The 16,676-nt window shown below is 37.7% G+C and overlaps 1 protein-coding gene across 1 annotated transcript in view; it reads left to right on the top strand.

Annotated features, from left to right (window-relative positions):
* Positions 1-1,278: 1,278 nt before the first annotated feature.
* ERAP2 (endoplasmic reticulum aminopeptidase 2) overlaps positions 1,279-16,676 on the top strand; it is a gene marked incomplete at its 5' end in the record, with an annotated part of 37,705 nt that continues 22,307 nt past the window's right edge. Inside the window, 10 exon segments of the mRNA XM_077765194.1 lie at positions 1,279-1,456; positions 1,459-1,504; positions 1,506-1,733; positions 1,735-1,773; positions 5,379-5,458; positions 6,416-6,474; positions 11,811-11,868; positions 11,871-11,930; positions 14,955-14,961; positions 15,105-15,241. Coding sequence (XP_077621320.1) covers positions 1,279-1,456; positions 1,459-1,504; positions 1,506-1,733; positions 1,735-1,773; positions 5,379-5,458; positions 6,416-6,474; positions 11,811-11,868; positions 11,871-11,930; positions 14,955-14,961; positions 15,105-15,241 — 892 coding nt within the window.

Here is a 16,676-nt window from a genome sequence, read left to right as displayed (position 1 = left end):
GTTGTTGCTGGGAGGAAGTAAGTAGAAGCAGCTGGGAGTCAGAGTTGAATTATGTAAACTAACAGTATTGTTTGTCCTAATTTCATATTTTATACTTTTACCTTTCTGATAAGAAGAAATCATCTTAGTTCTATTTAGAGGCAGTGAATTCAATTTGATATAATTTCATTTTCAAAGGTAGCCTAAGAGGACGAGCACCAAAACAATTTTTTAAATATTCTCACTAAGAGTATTATAAACTCAAATTTTCATTCTATAGCTTTAGATATGTTGGGATTATGCCAAGGTCAAATGCCTAACATGACCAGCATCTTTTCCACCCAGGACCATAGAATAAGGCCATTCAGAAGATGTTATTTATTGAAAGAGATGAAGTTCAATGCTATTAATAATAATATCTGGTATCCAAAGAATATAGAGTTTATTTGTGACTCGTTAAGACAAAATAGAGACCAAATGTGCAGCTAATTTTCAGGTGTCCAAAATACTCTTAGAATAATGTAGCCGAGTGTTAAAAGCATTTAACATGTAATTAATTTGCATATCTGCCTTATGTTCCTTGCATAGGAATATAGAGGGAATTCTATACATGCAATTTTGAGGCAAGTCCCTTTGTTTGACCTCTAAAGGATTTTTATTTGTAATAACCAAATGATAGCTCAATTTCTACTTTATTGTGTGGCTATCGGCTTGATTCTGACAATGAGCAGGTTTTCTCCATTCACATATCCACTTTATTTTTTTTTTAATTTGTTTATTGGGGCACCTGGGTGGCTCAGTCGGTTAAGCGTCTGACTTCGGCTCAGATTGTGATCTCATGGTTGGTGGGTTCAAGCCCTGCGTCAGACTCTGTGCTGACAGCCAGCTCAGAGCCTGGAGTCTGCTTCAGATTCTGTATCTCCCACTCTCTCTGACCCTCCCCTGTTCACGCTGTCTCTCTCTCAGAAATAAATAAAACATTAACAAATTTTAAATAAAAAATTAAAAAAATAAATTTGTTTATTAATTGAATTCTTTTTCTACATGCTATACATGGTTTTTTTTCCCCCTTCTAGATCAAATCCACTCATTGATCAGTGTGACATAACTGGAGCTAGTACAGCACTGGAGAAAATTGTAAGTTTTAGCCTGTATATTAATCTGGTTTCTGGAGAATAGATTTAGTATCCATGCTTCTGAAATGGCTAAATCATGCAGAAAGATAATACTTATATTAATTAAATAATTAATTATATATCAATTAATTAATATTTACATGGCATATAAATAATTAATATTTACATGGAATTTTACTGCTCAATCATCATACCCAAAATATGCATTTATTCTCAGTTTTCAATGCCATCTATTGATCAGTTCAATAAGGACCCTGGGGCTTTCCCAGTAGCCACCAGTGGGTAACCATTTCTTTTGAATGAGCTAAGGCTCCAAAGCATGGTGTTTACCCTTCACTATAATTGGTGCATCCAAATCTTACCTCCCTGGACTTTGTTGCATCTGAGAAGATTGGTCAGAGATGCCACACAATATATCATCTTGCTCAGCAAAGATCTTGAAATCATGAATATCATCCTTCAATCAGAGGAAGATTTGAGATACAGGAAACCAGGAAAAAAGCTGAATGTTTTGAGTTATCCTGGTCATCAACAAATTGCACTGCTGGTTCCAGAGAAACTTATGGCTGATTTGAGTTACCCTGTGGCCACTGACTTCTAGGCCAAGTTAGCCAATGGCTTATAAAAGCACATACAGAACTTGTGGTGGTAAAACAAGGTAGGACATTGCTCTAGCTCTTTCGTCTCTTGTGATTACTTTCCTTATGGGTTACATCTCTTTGCTAGGAGCACATTTCAGCAGTAATTCATGGAAAGCTAAATAACTGTGGGAAACTTGGAAGAAGAAGCAACTTCGTATTTCTTAAAGAAATATTGGTAAGGCCGGGAACACAGAAGCATAAACAACTAGAGGGAGAGTCCCTAGGAGACACCAGTATGTGACTGTGACAAGGTAGACATGTTTGTGTGCGAGGGGAGGATATCATGGATGGCACAGAAAGCTAAAATAGGGCAAGCTTCTCAAAGGAGGTGAGTCTTGATCTAGGACTAGAAGGTAATGCAAGTAAGATTTAGGTTGAGAGAAAGAGAGAGTGTGTGTACATTGCCCAGGAAATGTCATGACTCAAATCCAGGAGGCAGGAACAAGTCTTAAGAAATGAGAAATATGGTCAATTTGATCAGCTCATATTCATTGAGCACATCATGCTATATGTGAGGCACTGTTCTAGGCACTGAATGTGTAGTGGTGAGATACGTGGGAAGGGACACCAGGACAAGAAAATAAATTAAATGGACAAGGTAAGTGATAAATGCTATAATGGAAATAAAACAAGGTGCTATAATAGAAATAAAGGGTAGCTGGGGATTGGGACTAATTTATCTAAGTGATCAGGAAAATCCTTGCCAAGGAGTTGCATTTAAACTGCGAATAGTGTTTTTTTCTTAAAGGAAAAAATCATGGGGACATCTTTGGGTAGAGTATCCCCAGAAAAGGGAGTGGCAAATGCAAAGGATCTGAGGTTGGGCTGACTGACCAGCATGGCTTGAGGACAGTGACAATGGAGAGAAATAGAGTAGAGAGGGGTCAGATCATGCAAAGACTTTGAGCCTCTTGCAAGGAGTTTAGGCTTTTATCCAGTGCCATGGGGATTCATCAGGAGGTTCTGGTCCATTGTATGCTCCATAAAGCTCAAGTGTATGTTGAGAATACATTACAGAGAGGGGAACATAGAGAACAATAATCATTTAGGAGGTCATTGCAGTGGCACAGCCAAGAAATGTGGGTGGCTTGGGCCAGGCTAATGGCAGTGCTTCTGGAGCGAAGTGATTAAACTTGGCATTTGTTTTGAAGGATGAAACAGCCAGAATTTGCTGATATATCTCAGAATATAGGTGAGATTAGAAAAAGAGAGGAATTGGTAGTGCTTCGTAGTGCATGATTTGGTTGTCCAGGGCTGGGGTTCACCTGGGAGGGAAGAGGAGTCTGGTTTCAGTGCTTTCCCACCTTTTATCAGGAACATCCAGTCAGAAAAACCTAAATACAGTGGCTTAACCACATAGAGAATCATTCTCCTCATGCAACAAGAAGTCCAGAAACAGGACAGCTCAGTTTTGCTACAGCAGTCTTCAGTGCTATCCAGGGTCCGGGCTTCTTCTATCTTTCTGCTCAGTACCCTTAGCATGTGGCTTTCCTCCTAAAACAAAATGATTTCTGCACCTCTAGGCATCAGGTCCACACTGTAGGCAGGAAGGAGGGGGAAGGAGGAGGGAAAAAAAGGTAAGAAGAAACATTGCAGCTGAATGTGATTCCTTTTACAAAGTTTTCCCACCCAAAGACTGCCTAGGCCAGAATGAGTCATACTGTCCCATCAAGTTACAAGGGAACATGAAGAGGTGATTCTTTATCTGGACACACTATCTTCCTGAATAAAATCAGAATTCCACTGGGAGTGAAGAAGGAGAGTGTGTAGGTGATTTTAGCAATGTCTGCTACATATCTCTTCTCTCCCACCTTAGGTTCTCACTACCCTCAGGGGATTCATGTGCCCCACACCAAGCCCAGAGCAGTGCACTTCTGACAGTCCTTCGCCAGGCCCAGGTCTTTGCCCCTCCCCCTGGGGACTCTTCATTGCAGCCTCAACTCACGTGGGTCTGTTCTCAGGACAGCATAGTATTGGATAGGAACTTTATCATCAATTTCTTCTCCCTAAGGCAACAACATGTGACCAGTGACTTTTTTTTTTCATTTTTTCAAGTGACAAAGAGTATACCCAAAAGAAATAGTTTCTAAGGATATCATTTTGGAAGATGTGGGAAAATGGAGGGGGAGATTTTTTTGAGTAAAGCTGGAGGACTTTTCAACATGTCTTACATAACTAACTCTAGGCTATTTCTGACCTTATGATTAATTGGCTCTTTTCATACTCAGTCCCCTAATAGGTCTAACATGTAGGATGATTTTGCAGGACAATGCCAACAGACTCTTATGGATACCTTTCTCTCTCTCTCTCTCTGTCTCTCTCTCACTTTCTCTCTCACACACACACATACAACTTAACCTAAAATATAAAAATAACCTAGTCAACAATCATTCTTTGAGAAGCAAGAAGTCACTACTTTATATGCAGAGCTAAAATTAATGGTGCAAATAGCAGAAAAAAATGTTAGATTTTTTGCTTTCCCAATGTAGACTTACTATAAACAAAACTTTACTATAGTGAAAATTATTCTAGGCATGTGGAATTCCTTTACATGTGGTAACTGCTACCAAACCCAAATTGGTCTAAAGTTCCAAGCAAATCACTGAGATCCCCAGCCTCATCTTTCCAACCTGTATTGTAGAAACAAAATAAATCGAGTCACAATTATCCTGACAGCCCCTCTTTTTTCCCTCCGGGTCCCTCTTATCCTTTATCTGACCCTAGAGATTTTTTTAATTCTCCCCTCCTTCTTCAATAAAAATCTGCTCTGCCGATTTGTTTCTTAATTGAAACTGTAAGTCCAAAGAATAAATCTGTAATTCAATTTGAAGCATTATTAAGGTGATGAGGTATAGAGATTTGTCAGAATACCTAGTACTTATTATAGTCTGAGAACTGGAACTACTTTGCCGGCAAGCAGAGAGAGCCAGAAATTTCAAGGACTTAGGTCACCCGTGGGGTACAGATGGTACAAAGTATGAACACTCTGCTCCTTGCCATCAGTAGCGGAAGACTGAAAGGTATAGTTTCCATTCCAGAGCTTCCTCAGAGATCAGGCTGAAGCTGGACCCAACCTGGCTTTTTCCTCTAGCCTGTCTCCTTCCTTCACTCTTTAGTGGTTTCTTCCTGAAGACATGTTTTTAATAAATCAGGGTCTGCCTTCTGAGAACACAACCTGAGACATCACTCATAGTCACAATTGTTCAAATATCTGATTAAGGGCCCCTCAGGTTTAAAGACGGTACTGAACTATTAATATCCCAGTCAGGTTTGTAGTCAAATTGATTGGGCATGCCTATTCATTTGTTTAGTGGCTAAGGATCCTGGTAGGGTCATTCAAATTCCCTTAGCCTCAATATCCTTGTCTATTATGAGTATGAAGGAGATCATATAAATAGAATGCCCAGCACTATGCATCATTCATGATTGACAGCTACTAAATAAAATTTTATCCTTGTTTTATTTAAAAAGGGAGCCTAGGTTCACTAAGATTATAGTTTGAGAAGTTTGAGAAGTCAAATATATCACCTCCAGGTTTGATAAGCTGTGTTCTGAAGATATAGTTCATTTATTTTCTTGGTTTCACTTCATTAATCTGGATGCTGGCTTCTTCATTTCACAGAATAATTGCAGTAATGGATTTTGAGCCTATCCATTCACAGATGGCTTTCCCTTGCTTCAATGAACCATTGTTTAAAGCCAATTTTTCCACAAATAATCCAGTGAAGAAATGGGCAGAAGACATGAATAGACACTTTTCCAAAGAAGACATCCAGGTGGTGAACAGATACATATAAAGACGCTCAACGTCACTCATCATCAGGAAAATACAAATCAAAATCACACTGAGATAACACGTCACATGAGTCAGAGTGTCTAAAATTAATAACTCAGGAAACAAAAGATGCTGGTGAGGATGTGGAGAAATGGGAACCTTCTTACACTATTGGTGAGAATGCAAACTGGTGCAGCTACTCTGGAAAACAGTGTGAAGGTTCCTCAAAAAATTAAACATAGAACTATTGTACGACTCAACAATAGCACTAGTAGGAATTTATCCAAAGAATACAGGAGTGTTGATTCCTGAGGACACGTATACTCCAATGTTTATAGCAGCACTTTCAACAGTAGCCAAATTATGGAAAGAGCCTAAATGCCCATTAACTGATGAATGAATAAAGAAGATGTGGTTTATATATACAATCGAATATCACTTGCCAATGAGAAAGAATGAAATCCTGCCATTTGCAGCAACGTGGGTGGAACTAGAGGGTATTATGCTAAGTGAAATAAGTCAGTCAGAGAAAGACGGATATCATATGTTTTCACTTATATGTGGAACTTGAGAGACTTAACAGAAGACCATGGGGGAAAGAAAGGGAAAAAAATAATTACAAGCAGAGAAGAAGGGAGGCAAACCATAAGAGACTCTTAAATACAGAGAACAAACTGACGGTTGATGGGGGAGGGTGCGGGGAAGAGAAGAAAATAGGTGATGGGCATTGAGGAGGGTACTTGTTGGGACGAACACTGGGTGTTGTATGTAAGCGATGAATCATGGGAATTTACATCTGAAAACAAGAGCACACAGTATATACACTGTATGTTAGCCAACTTGACAATAAATTTTATTTTAAAAATTAAATAAAAAATAAAGCCACTTTTCAATCAAGATAAGAAGAGAAAGAGGACACAAAGCATTATCCAACATGCCAAAGGCATTGCCACTTTTAGAAACTTTGAGGGAATCATTCTTAAACTGAACCTTGATCTTTGTTGCCTTTTTAAAAGAATATTTCTTGTTTCAAGATTTAAGCCATCAATTTGTTTTATCTGTCGACATATTATATAATAACCCCAATCTGTCTAGAATTTAACACCATTGCATTTAAGACATTGTTATACCAGAAGCTTTTTTAAAAAAGAAAAACAGAAAGACAAAGTGATTTATATTTTATTTTTATTCATATGGATACAGTGTTCTTTTTACATCTGTGTTACTTGGCCAACGATGAGAGTCAGAATCACCCAGAGCAGCACTTTTCAAACTTTAATGTTCAGATGAATCATCTGAGGATCTTGTTAAAAGTTGGATTCTGATTCAGCTTTTGGGGTGAGTCTCAAAACTCTGCCTGTTTAACAAGCTCCCAGGTGAGGCCACTGCTGTTGGTCAGGCATCACATCCTGAATGGGAAGAATGTAGAGAACCCTGCCTGGACCCCACCCTAGAAATTCTGCTCTAGTGGTCTGTGATGAAACTTAGAAATCTTTTTTCTTTTAAGTTGTAGGTGATTCTTAAAAATATATATGAAAATTATTTATTGTAGCTATACATGTTTTTAGTTGAAAGAGATGTTTGAACACTTTATTTGCACTCAGAATTCAGAGACTCTGAAAGATAATGGCAGACCCCAAGCCTCATTTAATATTCCTTCAACAGTATAATGATGTGCTTGCCATTTGTGTTGTTGAGCAGAATATAAAATCTTTCCCGAAAGCTGCTTGGAAAGTGAGACAAAAAGAGAGGCTCTTCTGACAGTGCTTCAGCAAAATGAGCAGCCCAGAAAGAGCCAGGCCACCGTAAGCCAGCAAGTAGTCCTATTTCATTTTTCTCTCGGTCCTCCACAGTGACCAGCCTCTATGGCTGAAGAGGAGACATGGGTTGGTAACACTAGACACTGAATTTCCTTGGATTTTTGTTTAATGCTGTTAAAAGTATTTGCCCTGAAATACTGGCAGAGCAGATTGAGGGGGACAAGTGACTACACTCCATGTGACACATATCCTGGTTTCTCCCTGATCTCACAGACAGCAGTTTATATTAGCCTACTCATTTTCACGTAAAAATGTTCAAGTAATAGTTGAACTCCATGTCCGCTTTCTAACTGAATGTTCAGTTAAGGGCGGTTCAGTCTCTTTCCTGGCAGCTTTTTTATTAAGGTCATTTTTCATATGAATAATCATGGAGGGTAAGGTAAAAATATAGTTATTAAAGCCTTTTAATTAAAATGTGATGTAAGCATAACTGCCATTTCATTCTATTAGAATTAATTTTTTTTATCCTTATAAACCTCCAGCAACTTCTCCTATTTATGACACATAAGTCAATATTTCGAAAATATTTTATGCAGTCCTTGAATGTCTGCATTGCCTCAAGTGACTTGTCCAGTTCTCTGGATCATGCCTTTCCCAGCAAATGCTGGCCTAACTTTCTGCTTCTCATTGACATGTCCAACCCAGACTTTCATGGTTACCCAAAAAAGGACAAGCGAATTAATGCTACAGGTTTACTCTCTGGATAATAGCTGCAACAATTAAGGGAATTCTGGGAAGAAGCAACATATGCTAAGTTCTCAATCTTAGTTAAGAATACGAGATTTAAGGGAAATGATGTAGCTGACCAAGCACTGGTAGAGGCAGCATATCTTTTGGGCTTTTCTTTGTCCCCTTCATTCCTTAAAGCAACACACCCTTGCTAGTGACACTTGTTATGCAAGAAAAGTTCTGCCAAAATTGAGAAAACAGCTAAATTCTTGTCTAGCAACAAGTGTTCTGTACTGGGAGCTTACATCACCAGTCCGGGAAGAACTTACACTAATACCTCATATGCTTCCATTTAAGGCAATGTGAATCTACATGGGTCACTCCAGGTTCGTGAACAAAACTTAGCCTCCATGGGCCACATTTTCATCTGGGGGGAGAAATCAGAGGGAATGTCCGTCTGTCTCCTAACCATTCGCGCCATCGGTGTCTAGAGTTACAGACTTTCGCTCCCTCGTAGCCCTACAGCCTTGCCTCCGTCTCCTCTCCTGGCTCCAGCACACTTCACTGAATGGTTTTTACTGAGTTTGGTTATAAGACGACAGTCACAATGTCCTCTCCCCAGCCCCTACCATGATTCTAACCTCTGTTAGCAGTATGTGCTCATAGAATTCTGGTTGAAATAGACTCTTTAAAAAGAGATCACTGTTCTGCAAAATTAACTTGCAGGGTAAAAGTAAAAATGACAGTCCTGTATATACTGCTAACTTTCTTAAAGTACCTGGCCAATGTCATCTGCTTTATTTAAACGGAGGGACTCATTTTTTATTTTCATTTTTAAAAATAGAATTCTGTAGAATTAAATAGCACAAACATTTTTCATTTATGTAGACTAAGCAGTTTCTGGTAATACTTCAAGCTATTTTGTCTCGCCAAAGCAAACTGTAATCTTATCCAAACAGATAAAACATGCTTAACAAGCCCTGGTTAGTGCTGTCACAAGCCACATGCCTTGAAAGAGGTGTTGGGAGGAGAAAGTGGTGTAAGAGTTGTTACCAATTTAAAGAAAGTAGAAGTTTCAGATTACCGGATCTTTATCCATTCCGTATTCTGGGGCACTGTACCATGGTAGAGACCTTCTCTGAGACAAGCCATCCTGAGCAAATAAAGATAGAATTTAATAATTACTCAGTGAATTTGATAGATGTGGCTGACCAGTCTGTAGGCTTAAAACTTCTTACTTCTGCTGTAGATAGGCAGAAGCTTAAATTACTAATGACCTCCTTGGCCTGCCTGCTTTCATTGCTGAACCAATGAAGCAAAGATAAAATAAGACTATGACTCAAGCTGTCACACAGCAAGTGAAAGAATGAGCAATGTCTTAGGAGTCACACGGTCATATCCACATCTTGATCTTGCTGAGGAACTAGCCATGTGATCTTGGGCAATTCAGTTAACATTTTGGAGACTCTGTTTTCTCACCTGTGAAATAACACCTACCTCACACATAAATAAGAGGATTAAAAGATAATGAAAAGTATCTCACTCAGTTTTGTTTCCCATTTCCTTCTGCAACAGAGATTTACTTAACATGTAAGAAACAAAGGGAGAGGAGACATTCTTTGATATTTTTGCTTTGAAGTGCAGAACTTGAATTTATGCCAGTGTTGGAGATTACTTCATTTCAAGGAAGTAGAAACATCAAACATGGTTTTACCCTTTCAAGCAACAAAATAAGATTTGGCGTCAGTTTGGGATCCCAGAAGTAGTACATTGTGTCTTCAAGAGGGAGTCCAAGGATAAAAGAAACAAAGGGAGGAGCGGTAAAAGAATAGCATGATGGCCCATTGATCTCCTATAATGGCATCAAGTATCCTTCAAAGTGTCAGGACCTTCCTCTAACTTACCTGGCTTAAATCACAGACATTGTAAAATACTCTGGTTTACAAATACTATTTTTTCCCCCTTCACGTAAGTTAAGATGATTGAACTAAAGGAGGCCTCCTAGAAGATCATTTTGAAACTACAGTGAAAATGAGTACATACCTTGTAGCCTACATAGTTTGTGATTTTGACTCTGTGAGTGGCACAACTCGTTAGGGGTCAAGGTGAAACTGAGTTCTAATTTTATATACTGTCCTGAGAATAATGAGTTTTCCTTACTTTCTTAAGCTTTTTTTCTTATTATCAAAATATCATGTTTGTTTCACAAAATAGAGATAGGCAAAAAATAAATAAATTACTCATAATCCCATCATCAAGATATAATTACTGTTAACATTAGTGTAAGCCTTCCAAATATTTTCTGTATATGTGTCAGTATATGATAGTATATACAGTAATTGAATATACCTATGTTTTACAAAATAGTGTTTGAGATTATTTAACTCCATTTTCACCATAGTATGCCATTAACAATTGAATGCCATTAAATATTTTTCTGTAATATTACATTACTAATTGCTTAGTATTATACTGCAAGGAAGTACCAAAATAATTTTAATCAGCATCTTATTTTCAGACATTCACATTGTTTTTAATTGTTTTCTGTAACTTTTTTCCTCAGCAGGAGGAAAAATTAAATAAATTTTAAAGTCTTTATTATTTGCAAAAATTTATAATATCCTATGATTATCTTAAAGAGTTTTGCAAATATCAGTAGAGCCATTATCATTACCATCATCATCGCCATCATCATCATCATCATCATCATCTCAACCTGAAGCACCAAATGTAGACATAAAAACATTCAAAGAACCACAAAACATGCTTATGAAAAACAGCTATAAATTGGCTATATAATATGCCAATATTATATATAATATATAATATTGAAATGGCCATTTCAATTTATACACACATTATAACTACAGATGTGTAGATATATACTATGAATGATGCATCTACATATATAACAGCATCTCTGCACACAGATACAGGTATGCATAGATATAGACATACAAGGCATCAGATGCCAGTTTACTTCAATGCAGGTTCCATTCAGCTTCCTAGGTTTCACATTCCAGCTCTACAATTTCCTACATGGATAGTTTAGAGCAAGCTACTTAATTTCCATGGGTTTCCATCTTTTCATAAGGTTGTTGAGAGGATTAAATTAGATTTCACATGTACACATTTAGCACTGTGCCTGATAAAGCACCAAAAAATGGTAACTATAAATATATCCTTCCTATAAAAGTTCCAAGGAACTTTAGGTAATTCAGAGCCTGAAAGCAGGTCATGAAATGAAAGTGGCACCACCATACTTGAAGCCCCGTAAAAGTGGAATATAATTTTATTTTTTCCACTTAATGACTATTTACTTTGGGGAAATCAATGAACATATTTGGGCATTTTTGTGTTTAAAGTAAACTAGATGGGGAGATGGATCCAAAAGCTTCTTGAAGGCTTTCCTCCTTATGGACCTATGTTTTATTTGACTTGTGCTGGTAGTCAGACCTCTGGGAGGCTAGCACTCAAGTACTAGAATGCATGATAGTGATGAACGAAAGTGGGATCTCATGATATGATCAATTAATATAGCTTGAAATTTAAAGATAAGTACCTAGAGAATGGATTATAACAGAAAACACAAGGTTGTTTATACTTTTTAAGACTGACTTTTGCTGTAATACTTTATGGAACATCTTATTCCCTATCAATAGCATGCTTAATTATATCACAATAATTTCCTTAAAAATGCAGTCTACCTTTCTTGAGTGAGGGTTATTAGGAATGGAATCGTGCCAAGGATTTGGAATATTCAAAACCTACTTCTGATCAACATTTCCAGTTGTCCATCTATGCATCTACAGGCAAATGGAGTCAAAACCATTATGCTTTGGAAGCATCATTAAGCTACTTGATTTTTATGAACAGTACTTTGATATCAACTACCCACTCCCCAAAATGGGTAAATTTAAATTCCACGTCAGTGTCTTTATTTTTGCTTATAGACCTTGCTTTGATTTCTTTCTGTATGTATGATTTAAATGAGTACTGAAGAGGTTCAGTTAGCCCAGGAAGCAATAATTTATACCTCAGAGATGTTTCTTCACTGCAGAAAATAAAGTATTTATGAGAAGCTCAAGTAGTGTGAATCATTTTTTATTCTTTTATCAGGTTCATGTTAAAATAGGTGCGTTGGGGTAGGCTGGGTTGTTCACTCCATTAAGCATCCAACTTTGGCTCAGGTCATAATCTCAGGGTTCGTGGGTTCAAGCCCTACGTCGGGCTCTGTGTTGACTGTGGGAGCCCGACAGTGACCACAATAAAGCGTGGTTAGGGACGCGGGGATGTGCCTGCACATGGGGCTCCCAGCCTGGGCAAAGCATGCCTGCAAACAGGATGCTCTGCCACGAGGCCTGCACACAATATCCAAGTTTAATGGTCCGCTCGCAAACGAGGGAACATGCCCTCCTTAGAAGTAAGGAGGAGGCTGGAATTGTGAGCAGGCATCTTAGTAAACATGTTATGGTCGCTTCCTCCCTTTGCTCCCCCCTGTCCTTGAAATGTGTTTGGCTACTTGCCCTTAATTGGTAAAGGAATGCATCTTGTAGGTTTCAGTTTGTATCCAGTTACCGGGGTATAAAATAAACCGCAAGAGGGGCTTGCGTAGAATTGTTCCTCCGGCCGGAGTTGTGTCTGTGTCTGTCTTTTGTGTGTGTCTTGTCCTTTGTGTCATTTCATCCGCAACACTGACAGCTTAGAGCCTGCAGCCTGCTTTGGATTCCGTGTCTCCCTCTCTCTCTGGCCCTCCCCCGCTTGTGCTCTGTCTCTCTCTCTCTCTCTCTCTCAAAAATAAATAGACATTAAAAACATTAAAATAGATTCATTGCATGTTAGATTTAACTGGATGAATTTTCCAGGGGCCTCTGGGTGGCTCAGTTGGTAAAGCAGCTGAGTGCCTTGGTTTCGGCTCAGGTCATGATCTCACGGTTTGAGAGATGGAGCCCCACAATGGGCTCTGTGTTGACAGTGAGGAGCCTGCTTGGGACTTCTCTCTCCCTCTCTCACTGCCCCTCCCCAGCTTGCTCTCTCTCTTTCTCAAAAACAAACAAACAAACATAAAAATAATAATAACTGAATGAATTTTTCTGAACACACAACTTTTTTCTGTACCATATTTGTACAAGACTAGTAACCTTTTATAAAGTTGCCAAAGATTTATGTAAACAGCTGAAAATTGTCTGTCTTTCCAGAGTTTGGAAGATAAAAATGTGACACAGATTGAAAAAAAAAAAGAGACTTGAGGAAATAAATAATTTGAATGTGGTAGTAGTATATCTTTATCTAGGAAGATACACATAATCTTACTTGGATTAATTTTCTATCTTAAAAAATAGAAGTTATGATTTTAATAATGTTTCAGAACATATTAAACCATGACTTAAGTTTTATTATATAGGTAGATCAGTTTTTAGAATTCCTGACAGTGACAAAACATTTTTCCCCCCTTGAGAACATTAAAGCATACTCCTGATCATGTCTTTGCTCCCCTTTACTGCAAATTCTGTGCAGTTTTTTCATAGAGAAGGTAAAAGGGACCATAAAAAGACACCTCCAAGAGCTTATTCACATAGTTCCTAAGTCTCAGTGCATTATTACAGTGCAGGTTCTCTATGCCTTTTAGTACAGATATACTAAATTTACCCATAATCCATTACTGTCCTCTATATCAAAATTCAAGGAAAGATCCAATAACAACCATCAACAATCTTAAATTGTTCTTGAATAATTCAGCCTTGAAGATTATATGAAATGAATTTTAAAAATAACTGAAAAGTAGTTTAGGAAAAATCAACTTAGATATAAGTATCTCTAATGACTATGGGAAATAATCCAACTAAAATAAAATCAAGAGTGCAACTTACAAAAGGAATTATTCCCACATTTGGGGTCCTAACGAATACTAATCTTTATTGTTGCTAATTTGTTTTTGATTGTCATATAAATATTTGTTTTTATCCATTAGTATTAACCAGTATTAATTCTAGACAATGTAATTACAAGCCAAGTGACTTGGATTATTTCAAACTTAAAAAAATTACCTTTCTCTTTAGTCAAACAGTACTTCTTCCAAAATGGCCTGGCAGAATAAGAAGAAAAAAATCCAAGATTAAATATTAGCCAGAAATTTTCTAACCTACATAAAATGATATACATACACACATACACAGACAATATAAATTAGTACATTATCCTGAGTTGCTTAAAGATGATTAAATTTGACTTTATTTCCTCAAGTTTTGTTAAGAAGTAGAGGAAACATCAGGGCACCTAGGTGGCTCAGTTGGTTAAGTGCCCAACTCTTGATTTTGGCTCAGATCATGATCTCACAGTTTGTTAGTTCAAGCTCTGAGCTTCTGTCTCTCCTTCTCTCTCTGTCCCTCCCCCACTCATGCTCATTCTCTCACTCTCGCTCTCTCTTTCAAAATAAATAACAAATAAACTTTAAAGAATGGTAAAGGAAATATCATTGTTGAGAAGGAAATTGAGGTCAGAAATAATTGATCCCCACAGCTTTTTTCCTCCACTGCCTTGGAAGGACATTTGCTCTCAGTAGAGGCCATATGTTCTTGAAATACCGGTTGAAATACTGTAGAGATTGCTTCTAAGGCACATTTTCCTGAAATTAAAATCTTATATCTCTTTTGCAGAAATGAGTTCATTAAATGTTTTGATGAATCGCAAACATATTAGAAATTACTTGATACCCTTCAAAGTTTTTGAGTAGTCTTAAAATTAAATACAATATGAGTGTTTTTAAATAAATCATTTTCTTAGCAGTAATGCACCCAAGATATTTTCAGAATTCAGCGTGCTTGGAAACAAATGGCTAAATGTCAATAGGTTACTTCAGCTACAACCAAAACTGTATTGATAGAATTAATGCTGCTTAATAATGGGTATTGATTATTTTCAGTGCAACTACAAGACACCATGTCAATGTTACGATGGTCTTGAAGGTTTCAGAAAGTCTGCTTATACATGAAAGGATCACAATGTATTTCAGGAGGAAGCAAATCGCACTTCGGGTGTAGAGCCATAATGATCAAATATGGTTGTTCTTATTTCTTAGATCTAGTTCTATTCCTGACTTTGAATCTGGAGTCATGGAAAATTGGAGCCTCATCACATATCAAGAGACATCACTGCTCTTTGATCCCAAGACCTCTTCTTCTTGTGATAAACTATGGGTCACCAAAGTCATTGCCCATGAACCAGCAACCAGGTGCCTGACATTCATGACATTCTCTTACTATCAGGCTAAGAAACATTATTCAGGACACCACTAGTATTCCTGAAACAACATAAAATTATGCCATTTTACGTCTGGAGGGGACCTTGAAGACTATCAAACCAAACATATATGTGATGTAACAGTGGTCTCAATCTCTAGACTATGAGACTCACAAAGGAGTATTGTCACAAGAGAAGTAGCCACTGTGTCCTCTAAAGCTCTTCATGGCATCGCCTTCAAATATCTTTTACTAAAGAAGATAAGGGGGCGCCTGGGTGGCTCAGTCAGTTTAGTGTCTGACTTCAGCTCAGGTCATGATCTCATGGTTTGTGAGTTCGATTCCTGCATCAGGCTCTGTGCTGACAGCTCAGAGCCTGGAGCTTGCTTCAGATTCTATGTCCCCCTCTCCCTCTGCCCTCCCCTACTCATGCTGCCTCTCTCTCTCTCTCACAGAAATAAATAAAACATTAAAAAATAATAAAAAAGAAAGTAGGGACTAAGCAGATATATGGGGCACAGAGTTAGAAACCCAACAAATAGAAATTTCTATTAAAAGTATTTCTCCTTATACCCCTTAGTACCATGGCATTCCAATCTAGGGCAAAATCAAACCCCCTTAGTTGGAACACATCATTGTATGGCCACAAAGAAGTACTTCACATCTAAGTACTTACAGGCTGCTGACCCTAGACACATTACTTAACTCTCTAAACTTCAGTGTCTTCCTCTATAAAATTAACTTAATAGCAGTTTCTGCCTCTTGAAATTGTTGTTAAGAATTACAGATAAGTGTCTGTACCTATCATATAGTAGGCAATCAGTAAGTATTAGTTATTAGTGATAACAATAATGATCTCTGCTACAATTCCCTGCAGGCTAACATTTCCAAGGCCCATCTACCAACACTGTATTAGATATAAATATGGAGCTATAAAACTAGCTATATAGATATTAGAGAGTATTTCCACTCTATTTCAATCTGAAAATCTCTAGTAGCACAGTGAATTATTAAGGGCCCCCCAAATTCTCTTTCACCATGTAGACAAATCTCATTTTATTATAGAAACTAGTAATATGATATTTTTATCCTTTGTCATTATTATAACAATAACTTGGGTTTTATTTAAACAGTGAACTAAAAACCCAGTTACATAGGTGCCATGTCCAGCGTTGTACTTTAAGAACATTTGTACGGCTTATTCTGGTTTTGAATCTCCCCACTGGCCCATCTTAAGGGTTTTGATCAGTAGTCACTGGTAGCTCTAAAGCACTTGACTGAATCTAGGGATTTCTAATTTTTCTATTGAATATTCATAGGAAAATGGTTAGAGAACTCTATCTCTGAGGCTCCCCTGGGCCTTTCTTTAATAACTTCTCTTTGATGGAGACACAGAGTCTAGGACTGGAGCAGCAGGC

This window comes from Crocuta crocuta, unplaced genomic scaffold, assembly GCF_008692635.1.
Source record: "Crocuta crocuta isolate KB4526 unplaced genomic scaffold, BGI_CrCroc_1.0 scaffold645, whole genome shotgun sequence".
NCBI classification, from domain to species: Eukaryota; Metazoa; Chordata; class Mammalia; order Carnivora; family Hyaenidae; genus Crocuta; species Crocuta crocuta.
Note: the sequence above shows the minus strand (reverse complement) of the source record. Positions and strands in the feature narration are given on the sequence as shown.